Source organism: Mytilus californianus, unplaced genomic scaffold (genome assembly GCF_021869535.1).
Source record: "Mytilus californianus isolate M0D057914Y unplaced genomic scaffold, xbMytCali1.0.p SCAF_10, whole genome shotgun sequence".
Taxonomy (NCBI): domain Eukaryota; kingdom Metazoa; phylum Mollusca; class Bivalvia; order Mytilida; family Mytilidae; genus Mytilus; species Mytilus californianus.
The window spans coordinates 9,090,608-9,102,726 of record NW_026262582.1 but is presented as its reverse complement, the minus strand read 5'-3'; the positions used below and the strand labels follow the sequence as shown (position 1 = coordinate 9,102,726).

Sequence of the window (12,119 nt, the reverse complement as noted above, 5' to 3'; positions counted from 1 at the left end):
AGACATGCAAATAATTTTGAAAACTAAGTTGACAAACAAACAATAAAGAATTTATTTAGGTTAAACCCATGTACAGATGACTATAACTACGTGGACATAAACAATTCAAAAGCTAGGAATTTTTTGGGGGGATTTATTGAAGAAAAAAGTTTGATAGACCCGTATCGGGAACTTTTTCCAGATGTATTGCGATACACTTGGCGGAAGAGAAAACTTTTTAAACAGTCTAGATTAGAATTTTTTCTTCTTACTGAAAACTTTCTAAATAGTCTCAAATATTGTAATGAACTCCAAGCTATCGATCAGATCACTCTATGAGTTTGCTCGATTTAAAATTAACCCTTTAATTAGGGGAAAAGGTTTATATATAAATAACACATAGCTGAGAGGGTGATAGAGCAGATTGTTACCCCGAGAAAACATGGTCAACTGAGGCAAAGCCAAGGTTGACGATGTCTTTTCGAGGGGTAACAATCTGCTCTATTACCCTCTCAGCTATGTGTTATTTAATTTATTATACTGAAGGTTCTGTTATTAATGTCTATTGAATTTCAAATTCAAAGTAATCAACTATGTCGTCTTGTACATAACAATCATCCGTATTTATTAAAGCGCACACTTGAGCAAGCGTCTCCGTGAAGGATAATAGAGTATTTGCCATGGGATAGAGTAAATTGTCTCCCTCGTATTAAAATCTGGCATTTTGATATGAAGTATAATAATAGAAGTTTAACAAAGCTTTTTTTTATATAAATACTGTTAGGCAAAACATACATGAAGTGAAAAAAGAATATTGTGCATTAGTTTATAATTTGGAAAATATTGACGAATTAGATAACAAAGACATTAATTTTAAAATTAACTGTCAGCGTTTGATTGACAATCTTTTGATGGAAATTAGGGGGAAACAATTTCGTATTTAAGTTATAAAAAAAAGCAAGACGAAAAAAGGGAAATAAACCTCCGAAATGAAGTAACTCAAATAGAGCAAGGAGTTGAAAAACTTTCAATAATCAAACTAGAAACAAAAACAAAAAACAAAAAAAAACATGAGCTTCAAAGTTTACGAATACGAGAACTAAAAGGGAAATTAGTAAGATCATGTGTCCAGTAATTACAGGAAGGAGAAACATCTTCTAATTATTTGCTTAGAATCACGAAAATTTATGAACAAAATTATTCATAAAATAGAGAAAGAAAATGGGGAAATTATTACAGAACGGAAAGTTATTTTAAAAGAAGTTAAATATTTTCATGACAAATATAGTTAAGAAAAAGTTTTTAAATTATGGTGTTGATTATGTAAGACAACTTTATATGACAGTAAACAACTATTTTTGGAAAGATGTTCTAAGATCCTGGGGAATGATGATAAAAAAAGAGAGAAACTTCACTTATGATTCATTTTTATCAAATCCACTGTGGCTTGCAAATAGCATTAAGACTGGCCATAAATTAGTATTTCATTGGTAAGTGGTATATGATGTGTACATGATTTTATAGACCAAAATGGATCTTATTTTTTTTTACCAATTTAAGCTATAACATTAACATGCATTTCTGAAATTTAACAGTGTCATTTCCGCAGTGAAAGAGGCACCGACATCTTTCGTATTTTGACTTCTTATACCATCATGTCTTCAAGTATTTTGCAAGCACTCTAAAGGATCAAAAGATATGTATTCTGTACTGACTAGAAATTATGTTATTCCTACTCATCAGTTAAAGTGTTAATAATGTTAGGTGACTAGAACCCGAACTGGAAAAAATTTTTCAAACTGCCTTTTGCTGTTACGAAAAATAGTTAAATTACAGTGGTTTTAATACAGGATTTATCATTGCATCTTTGCAACAAATCAGTATCTAGTTAAAAAAACTTTCTGGTGATCCTTTAGTACATTTTGTAAAACAGAAAACAGTTCTTTTGGAATGGCATAAATGTACAACATTTTCTACAGGATATTGATAACTGTTTTTTTTCCGGTGGAATAAGTCTCCCAATGAATAAATTAAACTCTCTTTACACAAATATTCTCCAAAAACCCAAATAAAAGTTTTTTTTTAGATAAAACAATATATGTTTACTTCTAGCTCATAAAAAGAATCTCTTATTGCAAAAAAATAAGATAAAGTTGAAGGATATGTACACATTAGAAAGTATGATAGCTGTAAAAGATAAAAAAAAATGACAAAATGTACACTTTTTGAAACCCTGCTTATCATATAATTATTAACCAATAAATAATTTTAGAGAATACATTATTTTCATATAATGTCCTTGACCCATGTTGCTGGCTGTTACGAAAGAAATGTGTATAGTTTTTAAATATTATTTATTCCTCACGAATATGTTATATTAAAAACAAATATACAGAAAGGGATGAAACTGGATACAGTAATTTATTTTCTCTTTTTTTCTCTCTCTTTTTATTCTTCTTCATTTTTCACTTCTATGATATCGGTTACCTTTTACTATTAACTTATTTATCTTTTTTCTATATTTTTTGAACTTTTTCCTTTGCTCTGTTCTAAAGAAAATGTATAATATTTCCAACTATAATGTATATATAATAATAATATTGTGTATCTTACATGTATCATATTGTATTTATGTCATGTTTATGCTGTAATTGGTTGAAAAAAAGAAAGAAAAAGAAAAATCAATAAAGAATAAAAAATAAGCATGTGATAAGTATTTTAAACAATTAATCAAGTTCAGTTAGTTTAGTAAAGGATGTTTATTGCTGTTTTTTCACTGAGTTTATGAAATGTTTGAATGGGCAAAGGCACCAAACGTTTTAAGAACCCCTCGATACTGCAACTTTTAAACACACGATTAAAAAATCATATTTGTACTTCATGATCAAGCATTGTTTACTAACAACCAACTTACGCGTTTAAACAATTATTGAAACTGTAAAGTTCTGTACAATACTCGTTGAAAAATTTAGAACTATAAGTTGTAGAGATTACCTACAAAGCTGATATACACATTACTTCTAAACATAAACATAAGATTTGTATTATTCCATTTTTTAAATAAAAATTTTGTTTAAAAACGGAGACGAAGCATATATACGTGCGGATATATAAAATTGTTTGCCTAAATATTGTTTTGATCGCCATAATGTGTTATGAATTGGCATTGATAATTTTGCAATCAATCCTATTTTAACCAAAAATTATAAATTCAGTTTCAATGTCTTAATTGTATGTTCATTGCTACCTCTTGGAATGGTCCTGTGTATACAAACAAAGACATCCAACTTATAAACAGGAGTCAAAGCAAGTCGGCCAAAACGTTTTCAATGATTCTGATATTTTTGCCAATGTTGTTGAAAGCCTTGCCAATGTCTCTCAGAGATGGTCGGATATTATGTAACGAGCAAAAGTTAGACTTCCACTCTTGAAGAATATTGCGATTAAGTTTCACTAAATCTCTTTCTGTTTGTCTGTATTTGATCTCCTCCCATGTTCGGAATTCCAAACCAAGCTCAACAAGAAAAGGCAGCGAGTTGTGTCCCACTAACGGAGCGACTCTGTCCAGATGTTCTTCTGTAGGAACCAAGTCCCATTTTTCTGGTTCTTGGTCTATGAAATGCAAATGAAAATATCGGTACAGTTGTGTTTCTGATAAGATTATATGTAAACAGTATTCGCTTATATTGCATTGTCTCCTTTTAAATTTAATCTGCACAAGCATCACAAGTTAAGAAGAATTTATTCTATAAAAAACTTTGTACAACTTAATAATTTACCAGTTATACATAGATTACGCTTATTGAAATCCAAAACGGCTCTACAGACACGGGCATAGCGAACAAGTTGGGATATATAAACACCTTAAGGTGGTGTTAAAGGAACATTACCGTCCAAAAAAGAAAGAAAATAACAATAGATAACGAGAAGTTGTCCCTTTTGTCGTAAATTTGTGTTTAAAATTTCTCGTGTAAAACTAAAATATCAACACCTAGGAAATGGCAGTTATTGTTGTTTTTTTGGTTTATTTAAAATAAGTACTTTTGAGTGAATATCTACACTCTATTTAGAATTATTGAATATTTAACGAAACAATATGATGAAGATAATAGAAGGTGTTGTTGAATTTATCAGTTAAATTGAATTTAGACGAGTCTTCTCTGACTTTGTCCATAAACTGCGTTTCAAAACAGTACAGAAAAAGTTTGTTATTATATGGGCGCAATTGGCGCCAATAGAAATACCTACAACCTGTTATAAACTATTTCGCCTAAACTTACATAAATGTTATCATTTAAAAAAATTTATAAGAACCATTATTTTGTTTTATCTTTAATCTATTGTTCAAATTGTTAAACTTACCAAAGTCTATTGGATTGCCTCTAACCACCTAAATGAAATGAAAACAAAACATCAAAATCTTAGAAAAAAAACCATGAATTACTAGTCATCTTAAATTTGTTTTCCTTTGCAAATCATATATAAACGACTTACAAAGCAAACTTTCATTTAATAACAATTGTCTGTAAAAAGACCAAAATAATTCGATAGTTACAAATAAGGTCTTAAAATCAAAAGAATATATGAACGATTAGAAATATCTCACCCTGCAAAGAGAGTGTATGGTCTGTATTTTACCATCTTCAGCCGCTTTTCTGATGTCATTAAATGTTAAATGGGAACACTCAACGGATCTTAGGAGTGCTTCAAATTTTAATCTCTCTGGTTCTTCGCCAAATGTCACAAACAGATCATCCCAGGCTTGATATTCCATCCCAAGATGAATTGCCAACTCTTTGGTTTCATTTATGTTGTACTGCATTGACAATCGGCGTAAGTGAATATCTGAAGGAATCTGTTCTAAGAACTCAGTATCGGTCACTGAAATGTTCATAGACTCAAAGATTATCAATATTTAAACGTTATATTTAAAAGCACATTTTAGAATTTGATACTCTATTTAATTGAACGATAATTGCCACTTATGGTTCTCAACAAGTAGGAGACAATAGTCAACAGTATCATCAAAGTGATATAATACTATTAATGTGTGGGTAGGAATAATGTGCAAATGTGTTGGTTAAAGAGTATCTTTCAAAATCAAGCAATTTGATATGGTATTTCGTGTAGGTTATAATAGAAACACATGTTGAACGGACAGAAATATGATCACACTTTATAATAATTCTAAATATTATATTTCAATTTCTCCTCTAAATTGCAGCTGCACAGGATTGAAGAATATTTTATTTTATAAAAAGCTTTGTACAACTTTCAAATTAAAGAAGGTTAACTTGTGTGTATTTTACAGCTAGCTATAAACGAGCTTAAATCTATCGTGTTCTTCGAATAAGGTCTGTACCAAATAAGGAATATGACAGTTGTTTTCCAGTTGATACCACTGAGTTCTTTAATTTTTCATGTTTTATGGACTAATGAGTTGATATTGGTTCCTTTGGACTATCAATCTCCGATGACACCCTCTGCATAGTAGCAATTGTGTCTGTATTGGCATGATTAGAATGGAGGGTTTGAATGCCCTCAAATGCCGCTTTTGTGAGTCTTCAAACTTTTTTAGGCATGCACAACGTAGTTTTCTAAAGACCGCTCTATGCACCTTTTAAAAAACTGTGCCGTATTTCAAATTAAGGTTTGTGACATAAATTGATAAACATTAATAAACCTAAAGAATATATATGTTATAGATACTATTAATGCATGTTAGAGGTTTTTAATAACTCTTTATAAAGTGGTGCTTTTTTCTCTGGTGTCATGTCATTTTACTGCAAAAATGCAGATAAACAAGAATACCAATAAATTATTCAAAATATATTTGCTCTCTTTTGACTGCAATACACTTTTTTTCCTCAAGAATTGAGAATGAGGATAAAATATTATAGCCCCCACCTTCATTAGATTACGTGGCTGTACCCTCATTGAAACTAGGTATTGTTCGGGTTGTTTCTTCAAACGAAAGGACTATCGTTCTGAAGATAAGTATATGTATATAGAGAGTAATCGATGTCAATCAAATCACGCATTGGCGTATTATTAGATACTAAATTTGAAACAGTAACAGATAAAAAAAAATGTTTTCGTAATTCATTTTGTCATGCTAGGCCTTTTAAAACGTACTATAATGTTTGTGTTTTGATCATTGTTGAAGACCGCATAGAGAACCATAGTTCCTCTTCCTTTTGTCACTTAAAGATAGTTGTCTCATTGACAATCGTTTTGCATCTTCTTATTTCTATACAAAATGAGCACGATTAAAAAACACATTTAAAATCTTTGGATGCAATCATGCGATAGATTAGTCATACAAAATATATACATCACCTGGGCATGCTGTTCCACATTGAATCTCGTCCTGAAATATACATTACAATCGAATAAGTTAATGAGTATATAAATGTAAGAAGAAACAAAAGGGTAATACAATAAAATAACAGACAAAATTTTGTCCAAAAAATAAACGAAACACACTTTACAGAAGACTTATGAATTAGTCACATCAAAAATTGAAAATGAATTCAAGATTCCGGAGCAATGAAAGGTTTGCCAGATCCTAAAATTATTATGAATTTTAGGAAACATGTATAGGAGCCAAAGTTTCTGTTTAATACAATTTGGAACAAAATATCTTTTGTGGGTAGGGCATTGGTTTATATACAAACATTAATGGCAAGATCCAACAATAAAGAGGTTGGAAGTCTTTATGCAAATATTTAAGACAAATATTTTTATACTGATATAATTGAAAGATCGACTTCACCATCTCATCAAACAGAACTTTTTCTATAAAAATGGGAATCGTAAATATAAATATCTTGTTTTGGGTTATAATAATTCTAATTTGAGAAGAACCACACTGGTTCTATCAGAAAATATACTGAAGATGATATTATTAAAATGCTTGACTTTTTGATCGACAATATATTTGTTGAGTTTGGAGGATTGATATTTCAACAGACAGTCGGTATTCCAATGGGTACTAATTGTGCACCCCCTACTGGCCGATTTGTTTTTGTACTCGTATGAAGCAGAATTCATTCAGAACCTTCTAAAAGACAAAAAGAAAAAGTACCTTGCGAAATTCTTGAATTTTACTTTCGGATATATTGATGATGTCCTATCACTGAATAACCCATATATCAGTCAGTACTTACATCTCATACATCCCAGTGAACTTGAAATTAAGGATACTACTGATACTAGAAGGACTGCTTCATACCTTGATCTTTTCCTCAATATTGACACAGATGGACGACTTCACACTAAAATCTATGACAAACGGGACGATTTCAACTTCCAAATTATCAATTTTCCATTTCTCAGCAGTAACATACCTTCTGCCCCATCGTATGGTGTTTACATATATCAGTTGATACGTTATACTCGTGCATATTCACACTACAATGATTTCATATACAGGAGTGTGCTCCTTACGCAGAAACTGCTCAAACAGAGTTATGAGGAGGAAAGATTAAAAATGACACCCCGTTAATTTTATGGACTCCATCACGAATTGATTGATCTATACGATGTGTCTGTGTCTAAACTAACTTACGACATTTTTACCACGTCTTAGATTGTGGTTTACCATCTACGTAGTCTGGTCTGCTAAGTACCGAACGTGACCAATTCCCAAATATGACTGTTTTCCCGAGTGTCAATTTGCATTGCTATTAGACGTGTCTCGGTATTTTTACATCCAACATTCATTTATTTTGTAATTCTGGTTGAATATTGTGTTTTGTCTTATCTTTTGTGGTTTGAATTCTATTTTTATTTTCTATATGTATGTAAAAGTTAAGATAATTAATCAGCTAGTTCATTTATATGATTTTTAGTTTAAAGCTACTATATGCACAGGATTTATTTGTTTTTACAGTTTTGATTTAGAAGAAAATACAAATAATTACACCATTACTAACACAATTCTATATTAATATTCTTATAATGCTTAGAAAATACATAAAATTTTATGAGTCCTGAGTGGTCTTGTGTTTAGTTGTAATGTATTCCTGTCACGTAATGTTGTCATTTTAGCGGTATTTTTAACATTGCCATATAAGCGGGAGGTTTGGCTAGCCATAAAACCAGGTTCAACCCACCATTTTGTCTTAAAATGTCCTGTACCAAGACAGGAATATGGCAGTTGTTATCAAATAGTCCGTTTCTATGTATGTTGTAGCAGTTCAGTGTTAATGTTGTTCCGTTGTTTTCCTCTTATAGTTGATGTGATTGCTCGGTTTATGTTTGTGACCCAGATTTGTTTCAGTTAAATCAATCTATGACAATTGAACAGCGGTATACTACTGTTGCCTTTATTTATATACCAATAGACTAATGTCTTATTAACATCTGAAGGATGGTAAATTTAGATGATTCTAAAGTTTTGGGTACCGTTATATATGACTATATGAATAATGACAGTGTTATTGTTTAGAATATCACGATTGACCAAATATTACAAAACATGTTTATCAATATATTACACCTGTCTCGAAAATACATTATAGTCTGTTTGCTTAAAAATGTCACGACTGAACAAATAGTAACAAACATGTATTAGATTAGAGCGTCACTGGTGAGTCCTTTGTAGACAAAAGGCGCATCTGGCGTACACAATTACAAGCTAGGTGTCTTTGATGTTTAGTTTTTCATACGTTATATGTTTAAAGTGTAAGATAGGTATGGCAAAATGCACATTTTCTTTTGCATTCGCTTAGGATTTACAATTATAGTAAAAGTATTATCACGTTTTTAATATTTCAATCTTAGATCTGAAATTTACAAAGTATTAAAGATTTATTCAAAACACATTTATCATCGTATAACGTAAAAGATTACCGTTTTTTTTAAATGCTTGATTGTACAGATATGCATAAAAAATTCAAGAAAAAATCCGAGGTTATTTAAACTATTCATACAACTTATTATCTATTTTATTTACTTGTATTTACCTTATGTATGGCCCACGACGACATCATGTCTTTGGTGTGCTCAATTCCGTGTTTTGGACATATCCACGAACCATCTTGTTCTTTAAGTGTTGACATTGGCAAGAGACAAGGATCTTCAGATGAACTGCAACACAAACTCAGATTGAAAGATCTTTTGCTATCAACACAATCTAAACTGCTGGTCTTGACGTAAAGCTGACTTATTTTCTCGAGTGCAACAGCTAAACATTCACGAATACTAGATGCTAGATCTCTCATAATAAGTGTTCGATTCCGCAAGTGAACAAGACGGACAACAATAATCTCATCATCACAGTTAACACACATATCTAGAGATTGGTCAATATTGAAAATAGCTGACCTATGAAACAGCATTTCATCGTTCTTCTGTCCGTATTTCTTCACTGCAAAAATACTCAAGCAGTAACTGATAAATCTAAAGGATAAAGCCGGTGGTATCACTGAGGAGGAAGGACTAAAAGCTATGGCGATATTACTCTGAATGAATGTCGGCGACATAAGATAACCAGTTGTGTCATTGGTTCTAACCATGCTGGCAACGTAGTAGAATTCAGCTGGTATACGTTTTTGTGACTTATCGTATCGTTTTGGTTCAACTAGTATATCAAGATGGGTCATGACTCCCAATAAATATTCCTTATGGTCTTTAAATTTATTGTACTTTTTCTTCTTCCAGATTTTTTCTATAGACTTCTTCTCTATTGTGCCTTTCTTACTCATCAAATCCCAAGATTTTTGTCTCATTCTGTCACCTTCACAAAACTTCCTATCAGTAACGATCGATTTAAAGGCATCAATCAGATGTGTCGGTGAAATGATGATGTGTTGATCCAAATTGACTTCGCCAAAGTATAAGATTCGTCCAACTGAGTGCTGAAATTTTAGAAATACTTTCAATTCCTGTTCAGTTAATGGTCTAACAGGTTGAAGGGAATTTATCTTTTCCATTTGCTTCATTGTTATCAAAGGAATGTTACGACTAAGAAGTGAATCAAATTCCAATTCAAGACGAATGAAGCATTTGGGAAGATTCTGACCCCATGTCGGTTGCTTCATGGCTTGCTCAGTTATGATCTTTTTGATTTGCGCCATTTCCGGATCACGTTTGCTCTTTGCATTTACAAATATTTGTTCTTTAATGACTAAATGAGAGTGCAATGGACTTCCAGAAAACATCTTCTCTATATCATGAAATATTTGTTGACGTCTTGATTCAACTTCTACCTGTAAACAAACGGATAGTCTTCAGTTTTGTGAATTTGCATTTTATCAATAAATAGATACAACATTTCTATACCAGTTGTAACAACTTATTAGTTTTTCATTGTTAATTGTTTTCTGGTGATTTTTAGATGCTATTCGAGTTGTTTAATATAAATAAGAAGATGTGGTATGAGTGCCAATGAGACAACTAACCACCCAAGTCACAATGTGTAAAAAGTAAACAATTATAGGTCAAAATACGGCCTTCAACACGGATCCTTGGCTCAAACCGAACAGCAAGCTATAAAGGGCCCCCAAAAATGACTAGTGTAAAACCATTCAAACAGGAAAACTAACGGTCTTATATATATAAAAAACGACAAACGAGAAACAATCATGAACCACACCAACAAACGACAACCACTGAACAACAGGCTCCTGACTTAGGACAGGTGCATAAAAATGCAGCGGGTTTAAATGTTTTAACAGGCGCCAACCTTTACCCTAACCTGAAACAGTGGTATAACATTACAACATAAAAAGACCCACAATAAAATATCAATTGAAATGACTTAACTCGATCAAAAAGACAATACAAAAAACAAGTAAATATACACTGATCGAATAAGTTTGATCTATGACACAATATAAATAAAAAAGATGTTTCAATGTCAAAAAGACAATTTTAACCTAGGACAAAATGGCGTTAAATAAAGTAACGTACACAGGTAAATTTAAATATAATAATTTTGTAGTTAGTACAGAAACATTTTTTACAAAATGAATTTATTATTCATAGTACGAGTACATAAGTGAAAATTTTTTCGTCAAACTAAATACTTGGTAAAGGTGGTACATATTACAAATAGTAAGACGAGATAATACACAAAATAAGCAAACATTGAATAACAGAAATGCATCACAAATTTTGTCAACAGGTGAAATTAACACGAAAGTAAGACTTCATTATCTCCATTTCTGAGCTCAAATAGTTCAAATTCATAATCTAATGTTATTCGCCTCTTATTGTTTAGTAGGTTTAAGGCATGAATTAAAGTTTTTGTTTCACTCACATTTCAGAATGTAATTACAAATATTGTTTTTGTGCGTATCGAGATAATTATAATAAGCTGTTAACTTTGTTTTCATAGAACCAAAAGTTTCAATTTACAGAACTAAATTATTTAGTAATTTGTATTGACGAACATTTGAAAGATAGAATGAATGCGACCAATTTAACATTTAGGCGAGGGCATAGCATCTAAAAATCACCAGAAAATTAAATGCAATGACTGTGTTTGAATTGCTTGAGGTGTTCGAATTTATAAATGATGCAATATAGCTAATTGTAACTCAGTCATATGCATTGATAAAACAGAAATAGTTTGTTTATCTGAAGTGTATATTATGTTTATGTTGGACTCAAATCTATGGTGGGTTCCAGATCTACGGCAAATTCCTAATCTATGGTAAATATGACGTCACAAACGCCAAACAAAGCATAAGTCTATGGCAGTTTTTTACATTACGTAATTTTCCGTCACAATTAAATAATGTCATGTAACGCCCAAGCCGCCGCTAACAATGACGGTATTGTTATTTAGAAAGAAAAGAAAAGGTAAGTTTTTAAGGACCCTACTCCATAAATTAAATTATATTTCAGAATTCGAGTTTACGTTAACGGCAATCTTTGCAAATGAGAAGATGTAATCATCTGATTCGGATGAAATAAGAATACTAGAGAACAAACCCATAGTCGTCCGTAGCAGCAAAAATGCTGATGCAGGCAATTTTCACACAAATGAATATGTTTTTCGAGTTTTCACTGTTAATGTTTCGTACTTGTTTCCACACTCGTTGATTTCTTTTCAGGTGTTCCTGTTGTCTCTCTTTATTGTACGAGTTTTTACTGTGCATTTTGGTTTGCTTTTTGCTTTTATTTCATAA

General features: G+C 31.4%; 1 protein-coding gene across 1 annotated transcript; it reads right to left on the bottom strand.

Moving 5' to 3' along the window:
* Positions 1–2,316: 2,316 nt before the first annotated feature.
* LOC127717566 (uncharacterized) lies at positions 2,317–10,184 on the bottom strand. Its single transcript, XM_052223254.1, has 5 exons — positions 8,949–10,184; positions 6,319–6,349; positions 4,586–4,860; positions 4,342–4,369; positions 2,317–3,591 (listed from the first exon to the last, which is right to left on the bottom strand). Exons 1-5 carry the CDS (start codon positions 10,143–10,145, stop codon positions 3,281–3,283), a joined length of 1,842 nt encoding a protein of 613 aa, XP_052079214.1. The 5' UTR covers positions 10,146–10,184; the 3' UTR covers positions 2,317–3,280.
* Positions 10,185–12,119: the final 1,935 nt, after the last annotated feature.